Source organism: Oncorhynchus mykiss, chromosome 8 (genome assembly GCF_013265735.2).
Source record: "Oncorhynchus mykiss isolate Arlee chromosome 8, USDA_OmykA_1.1, whole genome shotgun sequence".
Lineage (NCBI taxonomy): Eukaryota > Metazoa > Chordata > Actinopteri > Salmoniformes > Salmonidae > Oncorhynchus > Oncorhynchus mykiss.
Window position 1 is genome coordinate 54,336,150 of NC_048572.1, and position 14,610 is coordinate 54,350,759.

General features: G+C 44.2%; 1 protein-coding gene across 8 annotated transcripts in view; it reads left to right on the top strand.

Annotated features, from left to right (window-relative positions):
• The window catches only part of pde4ca (phosphodiesterase 4C, cAMP-specific a), a 59,903-nt gene extending 49,035 nt beyond the window's left edge, over nucleotides 1-10,868 (top strand). For all 8 annotated transcript variants that reach the window (XM_021612967.2, XM_021612968.2, XM_021612970.2 and 5 more), the window contains 8 exons: nucleotides 4,402-4,495; nucleotides 4,779-4,954; nucleotides 5,125-5,223; nucleotides 5,418-5,582; nucleotides 5,728-5,827; nucleotides 6,039-6,316; nucleotides 7,018-7,200; nucleotides 7,341-10,868. In XM_021612967.2, coding sequence (XP_021468642.1) covers nucleotides 4,402-4,495; nucleotides 4,779-4,954; nucleotides 5,125-5,223; nucleotides 5,418-5,582; nucleotides 5,728-5,827; nucleotides 6,039-6,316; nucleotides 7,018-7,200; nucleotides 7,341-7,868 — 1,623 coding nt within the window. In that variant the 3' untranslated portion in view covers nucleotides 7,869-10,868. The remainder of the gene's footprint in view (nucleotides 1-4,401; nucleotides 4,496-4,778; nucleotides 4,955-5,124; nucleotides 5,224-5,417; nucleotides 5,583-5,727; nucleotides 5,828-6,038; nucleotides 6,317-7,017; nucleotides 7,201-7,340) is intronic.
• Nucleotides 10,869-14,610: the final 3,742 nt, after the last annotated feature.

The window sequence follows — 14,610 nt, forward strand, 5'->3', positions numbered from 1 at the left end:
AGTTCTTTCATGGCCTTCATACACACCAGACATTTCACCCATTGAGCATGTTTGAGATGCTCTGGGTCGACGTGTACAACAGCGTGTTCCAGTTCATGCCAATATCCAGCAACTTCGCACAGCCACTGAAGAGGAGTGGGACAACATTCCTTTATTTTAGTTCAGTGTGTAATGTGCAATGGATTTCTGAAAATATCTTCTATCTTCTTCTAAAATAATGTATTTTCTACTCTGCTTTCTGCAAATATCTGGGATTTTTACATGTATAATATGATAATGATACTACAGCGTGTTGCATATCATGCCAAATCATCCCATTCTCCCATTTTCCTATGAGGATTTTCTCTTTCCTCATAGCGTCATCATGTCAGTACTAGCAACGCATCCATGCGTTCATATATATGTGAAATAAATACCTCAGCCATTCATGGCATCGGGCTCCCTCACATCATCTTCAAACTTGGTGCATATGGTGCAGCCTCAACCCCCCGCCTCCAACCCAACCAGCCCCCACCTGTCTCCTCTACCATGGGCCAATGAGCTCTGTCCCCCTGTCCCAGCCTCTGATGCAGCAGGCCACCGATCGGCTCCTTCCTTTGGGCAATATGGAAGGGGGTTGGGGAGGGTTGGAGTTGGGAGTTTACACACAGAGCAGGCAGAATAGTGCTGCTGAGGGAGAGAGGCAGGAGTCGTTTCTCGGCCATGCTCCCCAGCACCCCGCATCCTCAGCCTGGCTTTCGCGCTGCCTTTTGCGAGCAAACTCTTTATCTTCGCCCATTCCTGTAGCGTGTGGGAAAAAGGCTTTCTTGTGGACTGTCTGCTTGCTGTGGAATTGAGGAGTTCAGGCAAGCAGGACAGGAGCACGGAGTGTGTTCTGCTTGTACAGTACCAGGGACCGTAAACACAGTACAGTAGCTAGAGGAAGGAATCTGGTCTTTAATTCATTTCTTTCTACTCCATGATTTATTTGGTGCTGAAATGCCCGAAGTCAATTACTTGTTTTTTGTGTCGAGGATGTACATTGAGGTAAGATGGGCTGGGCTGGGATGAGATACACGTGTTTCTCGGTGAATGAATGTGTAGTACAGGTGTCCTTGTTTGCAGAGTTCTTTGCAGTTAGTTGGGAAGTGATACTGTCTTTGCAGCGTGTGTGTGTGTGTGTGTGTGTGTGTGTGTGTGTGTGTGTGTGTGTGTGTGTGTGTGTGTGTGTGTGTGTGTGTGTGTGTGTGTGTGTGTGTGTGTGTGTGTGTGTGTGTGTGTGTGTGTGTGTGTGTGTGTGTGTGTGTGTGTGTGGGCATGTGTATGAGTGTGTGTGTGCATCCAGGAGTGCGTGAGCGTAGAGTGAGTCCATAACGTCCATTCAGGTATGTGCATGCAGATGTGTCCCTTTATCTTTGTGTGTGTGTGTGTTAGAAGTGTGCGTGTCTCACATATGGTTGATTCTACAGAAGTGGTGCAAATTGCAGTCCCATCTCAAAAACGCTATTTAAAAAGAAAAGATAAACTGTTAAATCTCCAAACATTTCTTTACATCATGGTATGTTCTAATTTAATCCAAGGCAATAGCAAATATATTGTTAAATGAATACAGTACAAAGCCCTCGATTATACTCTATATGTCTCCCTGACATATGTTGGAAGATGTGTGCTGAAAGTTTGGGAAAACTACTATACAAATTGGATTTTTTAAATGTTCTTCCAACCCCCAATTTGTACCACTTCTGTAGAATGACCCATATAAAGTGAGAGACAATAGTATTGGGACAGCGACACATGTTGTGTTGTTTTGGCTCTGTACTCCAGCACTTTGGATTGGAAATGATACAATGACTGAGGTTAAAGTGCAGACTGTCAACATTCATTTAAGGGTATTTTTGTCTATATCGGGTGAACTGTTTAGAAATTACAGCACTTTTTTTGTACATAGTCCCTCCATTTTAGGGGACCTAAAGTATTGGGACAAATTCCTTTCTAGGACTGTTAAAGTAGTACAACTTTGCCCAATAGAAATGAATGGTAAATAATGTATTGTGTCATTTTGGATTGACTTTAATTGTAAATAAGAATTGAATATGTTTCTGAACACTTCTACATTAAATGGGGATGCTACCATGATTACGGATAGCCCTGAAAGAATCGTGAATAATGACGAGTGAGAAAGTTACAGAATCACAAATATCACACCCCCTCAAAAATGCTAACCTCCCATGTTATTATAAATGGTGAGAAGTTAGCATATCTTGGGGTTTTGATATTTGTGAGTCTAACTTTCTCACTCATCATGGTAGCATCCACATGAATGTATAATTATTTAGAAACATATTCTAATCTTATTTACAATAAAAGTGACTCCAAACTGACACAATGGGGGGGGGGGGGGGCTCTAATTTCTAAGCGCTTCAACCGATATAGATGAAAATACTCTCAAATGATCGTCATTGTATCATTTCAAATCCAAAGTGCTGGAGTACAGAGTCTAAAGGACAAAAAATGTGTCACTCTCCCAATACTTTTACAGCCCACTGTGTATATATATATATATCTGTGGGTGTGCGTCTTCCGAGCAGACTGCCACTGTTTCAGAGAGGGGGATCTCTATTATCCTTGTGTATGATGATTACATAATACGTTGCTTGATCATCTTCTGCACCTATGAAGGGAGAGTTCTCTACTCAGCCGCCTCTGTAAGCTCCTCCTAATGGTGATATTCTAGCCAGCCTGTACTCTAGCCACTATGAGTGAAGCACAGGGAACAATGAAGGTACACTACATGAAACTAAGGCGTCACTTGATTGACTGTCACCGAGGGGCGGGCTCATACTAGAGCTAGATGATGACTGGCAGTCCAGAGTACTGATCAAGACTGTTTACGCTTGCTGAGCAACCTAGGGCCCACCTAACGTAGCAGGGGTGAAAGAAACGCCTCAAACTAGATCGCCTACATACTGAGGTGCATTCAGTTCCCTTCAACGTTTGCTACGTTGCGGAACGGTTTGTACATTTCCCCAGAACGTTCTTGAACAAACTTTGAGGTACAAAAAGTATATGGACACGTGCCCGTCGAACATCTCATTCCAAAATCATGGGCATTAATATGGAGTTGGTCCCCCATTGCTGGTACAACAGCCTCCACTCTTCTGGGAAGGCTTTCCACTAGATGTTGGAACATTGCTGCGGGGACTTGCTTCCATTCAGCCACAAGAGTATTAGTGAGGTCGGGCAATAATGTTAGGAGATTAGTCCTGGCTCGCAGTTGGCGATCCTATTAATCCCATTTGATGGGGTTGAGGACAGGGCTTTGTGCAGGCCAGTCAAGTTTTTCCACACCGATCTCGACAAACCATTTCTGTATGGACCTCGTTTTGTGCACGGGGGCATTGTCATGCTGAAACAGGAAAGTGCCTTCCCCAAACTGTTGCCACAAAGTTGGAAGCACAGAATCATCTAGAATGTCATTGTCTGCTGACGTTGCTTCCAGAGGCAGTTTGGAACTTGGTGATGAGTGTTGCAACCGAGGACAGACAATGTTTACACGCTACGCGCTTCAGCACTCGGCAGTCCTGTCCTGTGAACTTGTGTGGCCTACCATTCGCAGCTGAGCCGTTGTTGCTCCTAGAAGTTTCCACGTCACAATAACAACACTTGCTCTAGCAGGGCAGAAATTTGACAAGTTGACTTGTTGGAAAGGTGGCATCCAATGACGGTGCCATGTTGAAAGTCACTGAGCTCTTCAGTAAGGCCATGCTACTGCCTATGTTTGTCTATGGAGATTGCATGGCTGTGTGCTTGATTTTATTCACCTTTCAGCAACGGGTGTGGCTGAAATAGCCCGAATCCACTAATTTGAAGGGGTGTCCACATACTTTTGTATAGATAGTGTATATTTATAGAGAAGAGAACCCTGCATCTCAGAAAGACAATGGTGTTATTCTCATCCACTTCAGTAGAAAAGTTAATGCCAGCTACATAGTCTTGCAGAAGGACATACTCAGAAAAGGTTACCGCTGTATGTGAAGTGGTATTACTGCACTACAGTGTTCCAAAAGGGTTCTTCAGGTGTCCCCATAGGATAATCCTTTTTGGTTCCAGGTAGAACCCTTTTGGGTTCCATGTAGAGCCCTCTGTGGAAGGAGTTCTTATGGAACCAAAAAGGGATCTTCAAAGGGTTCTCCTATGGGGAAAGCCGGAGAACCAATTTTAGGTTCTAGACAGCACCTTTTTTTCTAAGAGTGTATTATTTCAGCTGTGGTTGGACGGCAAGTGACACACCATTTACTGCATACTACTAAATGTCTCATTGTGTACTGTACATGTGCCTACCATGTGTATGTCCACTGTCTACAGTAGAAAGTATATTGGTACAGTCAGAGTGATACGGTGTGTTGTGGTTTGTCTCCCCAGTTCAAGAGGATGCTGAACAGGGAGCTTACTCAGCTATCAGAGACCAGCAGATCAGGGAACCAGGTGTCAGAGTTCATCTCCAGCACCTTCCTAGGTACCTCTCTCTCTCTCTCTCTCTCTCCCCCCCACCACAAGCCTTCACTGACTGTGCTAGTAGAGACCTGTTATGTGGACCTAATAGTTACTAATGTATATGTATTGTATAGTGACATGTCATTACACCATTACAATATAATTCCATGTAACCACATGATATCTGTGGCACTTCAACTCAATGTAAAGTGGCACCAGCCCTAGTTTCAATAGACAACCATTCTGAACCTATGGTTGTCATGGTGTCAATGTGTAAGAACGCGCCGTGTCTGTCCGTACCACAGAAAAGCAACACGACATGGAGATCATGTCTCCGCCCACCAAGGAGAAGACGGACAAGAAGAAGCGCCCCATGTCCCAGATCGTGGGGGTAAAGAAGGCTATACTGATCCCCAGTGTGGCCCCCTCCAGCATTCCCCGCTTCGGGGTCCCTTCCAGTCAGGAGAGCCTCCTTGCCAAGGTAGTCTACACAACCCTTATTTCCTGACGATTTAACTAGAACATACCTCCCTTTTAGGGTTCTGTTCTGTCACAAGTTGTCACTTATGACAGGATCTAGTAGCCCCCAGCACATTTTGGGGGTAAAGGATCTGTTGTTCTTTCTAACTGAAATGTTTTTCCATCTGGCAGGAGTTGGAAGAGATAAACCAATGGGGTGTGGATATTTTCAAAATATCTGAATATTCTGCGAATCGTCCACTGACGGTGGCGATGTATTCCATTTTCCAGGTATGTCATCCATCTGCATCCACAAAGATACTGTTTGGGAAACTTAGATGATGTCACTGTTGTCTTGAAGGATAGAAAGTGTGTTTCATGTGATTCAAATGACATGTCTCTACACAGAATGATCTCTCATTAAGTAGTCTCTCTCTAATGATGACAATTTCGTTTTTTTCCCCCCTTCTATGTTTCCTCTATAGGAGCGAGAGCTGCGGAAGTCCTTCAAGATCCCTGCAGACACCTTTATCACCTTCATGATGACCCTGGAGGACCACTACCACCACGACGTGGCCTACCACAACAACATCCATGCTGCAGACGTGGTCCAGTCCACCCATGTCCTTCTCTCCACCCCCGCCCTGGAGGTACGTCAATACAATACAACTTTTTAGCTAGAAACTGACAGTACTGTATTTTTAATACCGTATTGTTGTTACGTCTATGTATGAGTCCCACACACATACGGTATTTACCTGCATTAACATCCCTGTGTTTCTCCCATCTCTGCAGGCTGTGTTCACTGACTTGGAGATCTTGGCTGCTTTGTTTGCCAGTGCTATACATGATGTGGACCATCCGGGGGTGTCCAATCAGTTCCTCATTAACACCAGTGAGTTCACATGGGGCACTAGGATGTAGATGTTTCAAATCTTGGAATCCTTTGTGTGTTCACATTAAAATCAATTCACGGGCCACATCTGGCCCGCACGCCACCAGTTTGAGACTCCCCGCTGTAGAATATCTCTCTTCGTGTGTGTGCGTATATATATCTGTCTTTGTCTGTCCAACACTGTTCCATTCTCTCCTGTGTGTCCGTTCAGACTCAGAGCTGGCCCTGATGTATAATGATGTGTCAGTCCTGGAGAACCACCACCTGGCTGTGGGCTTCAAGCTGCTGCAGGAGAACAACTGTGACATCTTCCAGAACCTCAGCAAGAAACAGAGACAGTCCCTACGCAAGATGGTCATAGACATGGTGTTAGCCACAGACATGTCCAAACACATGAACCTGCTGGCGGACCTGAAGACCATGGTGGAGACCAAGAAAGTGACCAGCTCTGGAGTGCTGCTGCTGGACAACTATGGAGATCGCATCCAGGTTAGACTCAGAAAGAATCCCATTCATTCTCTTAGCAGGGATTCGTATTCAGCATAACTGACGTGAATTAGATGATAATATGGCCATTTTGGCTGACACTTTCATCCCAAGCCTCTTACAATTAACCCATTCATTCAGTGTATTTGGCATATTCAGGAATTGAACCCCAAAACATTTACCTCAACTGACAGCACCATGCTCCTACCAACTGAACCATTGGGAACATATTACTGTCATCTTACCGCACCTGCTGTCTCGACCTCTGAATGCTCGGACATGAGAAGCCAACAGACATTTACTCCTGAGGTGCTGATTTGTTGCACCCTCACTGTGATTGCTATTTGACCCTTATGGTCATCTATGAACTTTTGAACATCTTGAAGAACGATTTGGCCTTAATGGCCATGTACTCTCAAAATCTCCACCCAGCACATGCAGAAATGGACTGGGCTACCCCTCGGATCCTGGTTCCTCTCTAGGTTCCTGTTTTTCTAGGGAGTTTTTCCTAGCCACCGTGCTTCTACATCTGCATTGCTTGCTCTTTGGGTTTTTGGGGGGGCTGTGTTGCTGTATAAGCACTTTGTGACAACTGCTGACGTAAAAAGGGCTTTACAAAATAGATTGGATTGATTGACTGATATGATTCTACGGCCGTTTTATTCCTCAATGCTCAATAAGAAGTGGGTTTTGGGTTTCTCCAGGTCCTCCAGAACATGGTTCACTGTGCTGACCTCAGTAACCCCACCAAGCCCCTGGAGCTGTACCGCCAGTGGACCGACCGCATCATGGTGGAGTTCTTCACCCAGGGGGACAGGGAGAGGGACAAGGGCATGGAGATCAGCCCCATGTGTGACAAACACAACGCCTCCATCGAGAAGAACCAGGTGCGGTTACGACACACACAAGCACAGAGACACAGATACACACTATGTCCACATGCATAGAGACATACGCTGTCTGTTTCGGGATAAAGGTCTGCCTCTCTGGCAATTATGTCAATGAATATATTCCTCTTCCCCTCCAGGTGGGCTTCATAGACTACATCGTTCACCCTCTGTGGGAGACGTGGGCCGACCTGGTCCATCCCGACGCCCAGGAGATCCTAGACACGCTAGAGGACAACCGCGAGTGGTACCAGAGCATGATCCCCCACAGCCCCTCGCCTACCCCCGAGGCCCAGGACAAGGTGGGCCTGCCTGGGGGAGCCATGGGGTCCGGAGGGGGTGGATCTTCCATCGGAGACAAATTCCAGTTTGAGCTGACCCTAGAGGAGGAAGGCGAGTCCGACACAGAGAGCCCCCCAGAAGAGGAGGAGGGGTACAGTAGCACTGGGGCGGAGCCTTCTAGAACTGACCCGGACAGCAGACTCCATTCCGTGTCTGCCACTGCTCACCCACACTATCAGGGGCTTTCCAAAATGGCCACCTCTGTCCTCAATCTCGGTGGCACGACTTTGTCCACCGACTCTGACCCAGACAAGGAGGCAGCCGAAGACAAAGAACATGACCAAGAAGGTAATGCCGGTGTGAGGCGCTTCAGGCTAGGTACATAACACCAGTGCAATGTTCTTTTTTGTTCGTTTTTTTTGTTGATTTTCTGTGCCTCCCCCTGAACCCTTTACCCCCCATCTTTGGCTTCCTTGGACTGAATGGCAGGACAAAGCTGAGGTAGAGAACGTAAAGGGGGTGCGTTCGGGAAGTCTGCACTTACACAGCAGTCACCTTGCACTGGAGAGAGGAGAGCCCCACGATTCCTATTTGTTAGGTTGCAGAGAACAGGAAACCGTGCTTTTGAGCTGGTCTTTTGTGTTTTACCGATATGTTTCAGAGTTGAACAAGCGTCACCGTGTTTGGCTTACATTTTTCAAGAGACGCTGAGGTAACCAACCTTCCTGTTTTGACAGCCAGGTCTACGGCGAAGGAGCGAGGAATTTTGCGGGGACACGTCTTCCTTTTGACTACTTATGACTGCTTGAAACAATTGACGGCGCGTTGAACTTAGTAACAACAAACGCCATAATGTCTTTTGAGACTTTATGCCACACAGCGCAATAAACAGGAATTTGGCCAATGGCAATGTTTGCCTGCCTTCACAACTGTTGATGATTTGATATTTTATTCAAGGCCTTTCAAAAGAGTGCAGGAAGTGGTTTTTACTGGTCAACTGCAGACCTTACCAGATATGTACCACAAAAGGACAAAGTACAGAGCAGGCCTTCAGAATGGTTTGAGGAAGAGATTGTTTCAAATGCAGCAACAATACTTTTTGGGCACCACTGTTGCAACTGCTACTAGGTGCCTCGCAAGAGGTCTTGTGCTAAGATTGACTGAAGCAGCAGCACTACAGCAGCATTACAAACTCTAAAACAATTGGTTTAGGGTCCGTTCTTCCTCACACAGTCCTAACCCGACCCGTTACGTGTACACCTACAAAAACAAACCCTGAGCAAGTCGTTGTCGGGGCATAAAAGTAAGACAAAGCTATGCTGTTTGCACCTGGCGCCTCCCAGTGTTGAAATTCGGGAATTGAAGTCAGCCCGTGTAATACAATTCAAGGCATTGAAAATGCCCATGCCTACTGTAAATTGGCTATAGGTATGTTAATTGGATTGGGTTTAGCTATGGTTTTATTGTACCCAAAGCACTTTGGGTTAAAACTTCAACCCTTTTCTGTATGATTTTATTTATTGAACGTCACTCAAAGTGTATTATACACACGGCTCTATGCTGTAATTGTGTGTGTATCTTTAACCTCTTTACGGCAACCATTTTCATCAGCCTGCCTCCACTTTTAGCACTTTTACAATTGAACTCACAGCCAATGCCCTGCTTGAAAGGGCTTGTGCCAATCCATGAACACATTGGAGGACGGTGTAACCAGCACTTACATAGCCTGGCACATTAGGAGAACTGGTTGTTTTTTGGGGGAACCTGGACTAAGATAAGAACTGTTTGACAGTAGGTCTGTGGACAATGACCTTTGAAGTCCATTATTGTTGTTACAACACAGTAGGTCTCACGTTTCCCACAGGTAACATCACCACTGGTCACATTTTCCACCAGTTGAATTACTAAATAAGATACATTGGTAGCATGTACTATGTCATCTGGGTTTGTGAAGAAAAGGTTGTAATATTGAAATTCTGTCATGGGCCAGTTCTCTGTGCCAGAATGTTTCCCCCTCCCCCTTTCCCTTTGTCATTGGTCAATATTCTGCTCTTCACAGGGACAAAGCCAATGACAGTACAAGTGCCAGGCAAGCATGACACAATTCGTACTGTAATTTCCATTTTGCCCCTGGCTAGTTTCCATCAATGACTGACTGACAGCATTGTTGATCACGTCTCCCTCCCTGTGCACTCGTTCTGTCCAAATAGGTTTTCGGTTACAGAACAATTAATCCCACGATAACTGTACTTGTCTTAAAGTAAGTGGTATGTTTGAATGGTTGGACGTTTTGATGAATTGAATTTGTAAAGAAACCAAAGCACTCTGTATGGTACTTTCACCAGTCTCTGCACTTCCAGCACAGTTGAGTGTAATGTAACTTGACTCATCCACGTTGGTTTTCTGTCTGTATTCTGGTATTATACGGCCTGATTATTACAATTGATTCACAGCACAGGCTGGACCACTGCAGCTGAAATAGGGGACTTGTTAGGTTATGGAATTTAACCTTTTTGTAACTAACCACAATATATTTTGATAAATATACTTTTTTTTTTGTTGTTGCTGCAAGATTCACAAGGAGAGTTTTCAAGTAACTAAGGTAAACTCATCTGTGGACGAAACACAAACGTTGAACCGCCATCTTGGAGTAAATTTATGTTGTGTTTTTACGAAAGATCTAGAAATGACACTTTCTGGAGCCTTATATTTGCATATGTTTTCTTTCAGCCTAGATTTGATATAAGGTGGAGAGAATCCAGTGTCATGCATAACGTAGCTAAGGAGCACAAACAGTCAAGAACTCAAGCAAGCCTTTCTGCCTTCCTCAGCTGTCATGCAACAAAGAAAATTCACCAGCCCTCGCAATGACTGTCTAACATTTATTGTTTTGTATATTTCATTTATTGTTTTGTATACTTTCCTCACAATGCTTTGTGTACAGTTTATTTATTATTTCTATATATATGTCCGAAATGAAGAACTATAGACTTTGTCGTATTTATTTGTAGCTACCTTCCGAGCTTTGGGAGAGAAAAAAAAAAATGGGACAGATTTCAACTACAGAACTCAACCAAATGTTTTAGTTTTCCCTATGTCTGCCATTAAAGAAAGCAAAAATACTCAAACTTTCAGGATTTTCTGGATAACATCAGTAGAGTAGGGGAGATCCCAGTTTCTATGTTTCTCTCCTGAACAGGTCCCAGTTTCCCAAAAGCATCTCAAGGCTGAATTGAACTTAGCGTTATGATGCTTTTGGGAAACTTGGCCCAGAACACCTGTCTGCAGTCTCGACAATCTAAACACAACTGTTTACTACGGGTTTCTAAACGCTTACTGTTACTGTACGCCTGTCCACCTTTTCAATAAAGTCTTCATGCTTTTGACATCATGGATGCTTATTGGAAATAATGTTGACCATGGAATGCTACAATGACACACACGTTTTTTTCCCAACGACAAGAATTACATTACGGTTATCTAAGTGTATTTCAATAGGAGCTTGTTTAAACAATCATTCTAAATAAAAAACATATTTATGTTGACTACAGTCATACTAGCAAGGGATAGATGGAAAAATAATTGAATCAGGAGCTATCAGTGGTGCGATGGGTTGGGCCCAGTGATGGACAGTTGAAGTCGGAAGTTTACATCTTAGCCAAATACATTTAAACTCAGTTTTTCACAATTCCTGACATTTAATCTGAGTAAAAATCCTTGTTTTAGGTCAGTTAGGAGCACCACTTTATTTTAAGAATGTGACATGTCAGAATAATAGTAGAGAGAATGATTTATTTCAGCTTTTATTTCTTTCATTACATTCCCAGTGGGTCACAAGTTTACATACACTCAATTAATATTTGGTATCATTGCCTTTAAATTGTTTAACTTGGGTCAAACTTTTCGGGTAGCCTTCCACAAGCTTCCCACAGTAAGTTGGGTGAATTTTGGCCCATTCCTCCTGACAGAGCTGGTGTAACTGAGTCAGGTTTGTAGGCCTCCTTGTAGGACTCAGTTATGCCCACACATGTTCTATAGGATTGAGGTCAGGGCTCTGTGATGGCCACTGCAATACCTTGACTTTGTTGTCCTTAAGCCATTTTGCCATAACTTTGGAAGTATGTTTGGGGTCATTGTACATTTGGAAGACCCATTTGCGACCAAGCTTTAACTTCCTGACTGATGTCTTGAGAGGTTGCTTCAATATATCCACATAATTTTCCATCCTCATGATGCCATCTATGTTATGAAGTGCACCAGTCCCTCCTGCAGCAAAGCACCCCTACAACATGATGCTGCCACCCCCGTGCATCATGGTTGGGATGGTGTTCTTCGGCTTGCAAGCCCCCCCACCCCCCCCACCCCCCTTTTCCTCCAAACATAACGGTGGTCATTATGGCCAAACAGTTATATTTTTGTTTCATCAGACCAGAGGACATTTCTCCAAAAAGTACGATCTTTGTCTCCATGTGCAGTTGCAAACCGTAGTCTGGCTTATTATGGTGGTTTTGGAGCAGTGGCTTCTTCCTTGGTGAGCGGTCTATAGATACTTTTGTACGTGTTTCCTCCAGCATCTTCACAAGGGCCTTTGCTGTTGTTCTGGGATTGATTTGCACTTTTTGCACAAAAGTACGTTAATCTCTAGGAGACAGAACGCGTCTCCTTCCTGAGCGGTATGATGGCTGCATGGTCCCATGGTGTTTATACTTGCATACTATTGCTTGTACAGATGAACGTGGTACCTTCAGGTATTTGGAAATTGCTCCCAAGGATGAACCAGACTTGTGGAGGTCTACATTTATTGCCTGAGGTCTTGGCTCATTTCTTTTGATTTTCCCATGATGTCAAGCAAAGAGGCACTGAGTTTGAAGGTAGGCCTTGAAATACATCTACAGGTACACCTACAATTGACTCAAATTATGTCAATTAGCCTATTAGAAGCTTCTAAAGCCATTACATCATTTTCTGGTATTTCCCAAGCTGTTTAAAGGCACAGTCAACATAGTCTATTTAAACTTCTGACCCACTGGAATTGTGAAACAGTGAAATATAAGTTAAATAATCTGTCTAAACAATTGTTGGAAAAATGACTTGTGTCATGCTCAAAGCAGATGTCCTAACTGACTTGCCAAAACTATAGTTTGTTAACAAGACATTTGTGGACTCCAACCTAAGTGTATATAATCTTCTGTCTTCAACTGTAGCTCAGCATTCAACACCATAGTACCCTCCAAGCTCATCATTAAGCTTGAGGCCCTGGTTCTGAACCCCTCCCTGTGCAATTGGGTCCTGGACTTCCTGACAGACCATCCCCAGGTGGTGAAGGTAGGAAACAACATCTCCACTTCACCGATCCTCAACACTGGGGCCCCACAAGGGTGCGTGCTCCGCCCCCTCCTGTACTCCCTGTTCACCCATGACTGTGTGGCAAAGCACGCAGACAAGCATGCAGACAACACAACAATAGTAGGCTTGATTACCAACAACGACGAGACAGCCTACAGGGAGGAGGTGAGGGCTCTGGGAGTGTGGTGCACGGAAAATAACCACTCAATGTCAACAAATCAAAAGGACATGATCGGGGACTTCAGGAAACAGCAGAGGGAGCACCCCCCTATCCAGCGCCCCTTCAACCTCAGGAGGCTGAAGAAATTTGGCTTGTAACCTAAAACCCTAACAAACTTTTACAGATGCACAATTGAGAGCATCCTGTCTGGCTGTATCACCTCCTGGTACAGCAACTGCACCGCCCACAACAACAGGGCTTTCCAGAGGGTGGTGTGGTCTGCACAATGCATCACCGGGGCAAACTACCTGCCCTCCAGGACACCTACAGCACCCGATGTCACACGAATGCCAAAAAGATTATCAAGGACAACAATCACCCGAGCCACTGCCTGTTCACCCCGCTATCATCCAGAAGGTGAGGTCAGTACAGGTGCATCAAAGCGGGGACAGAGAGACTGAAAAGCAGCTTCTATCTCAAGGCCATCAGTCTGTTAAATAGCCATCACTAGCACAGAGAGGCTGCTGCCTATACACAGACTTGAAATCATTGGCCACTTTAATAAAAGGAACACTACTAAATTTAAAAATGTCACTTTAATAATGTTTAAATATCTTACATTACTCATCTCATATGTATATTCTGCATTCTATACTTCCCACTGTATCTTAGTCTATGCCGCTCTAACATTGCTTGTCCAAATATTTATATATTCTTAATTCCATTCCTTTACTTAGATTTGTGTGTATTGGGTATATGTTGTAAAATTGTTAGATATTACTTGTTTGACATTGCTGCACTGTTTGAACTAGAAGCACAAGCATTCACTATACCCACAATAGCATCTGCTGAACACGTGTATGTGACCAATACAATTTGATTTTATTGCAGCATATTGGATGACTGTCATTCATATTCCATTCACCCAGCTCAATGTAACATTGATAGGTATAGGCTACTACATGATACTCACATTTTCTCTGTACCCATCACGAGGTTACTACAACCTAGCCTATGAATGAACGTTTACAAGTAGGTGCACAGGTCGAGAGAAATTTGAGTGATCAAGGTGACAGACATTGACACATTCATTGAATGTGTTGGATAGCCATAGCCAGCTAGCCAACATAATCATTAGTCCAATAGTTGCAAACGAGAGTCCTGTAGTCCATAATCAGCTCCTTGGTTTTACTGAAGTTGCAATGTGGGGGCGAGCACTGCTGCCAGACCCAGAGGAGCTCACCTGCCTGAATTGTTTGTTTGTTCATAGTTATATTGCTAAATTTTGGTTTGTTTTTGTTGAACACCAACAGTGTCATTGCGCAAAATGGTACGCAGCATCATCTGTTGTGTGCAACAAAAGTTCAACCTTCACCTTCTGCTACCGTTTCTGTCAAGCCGTCTACGCATACTGTGCATTTTTCGCATATGTTAGATAAATCTATGCGCCACACAGAACGCACTGCAACTGCCTCTGCAAAGCAATGCTGCAAGGCAAACGCAGAGTTCCATTTGAAATGAATGTACTTCTGGTGCACCAAAATGCAATTTAATGTAATTATTTAACCAGGCAAGTCAGTTAAGAACATTTTCTAATTTAAAATGACAGCCTACCCCGGGCA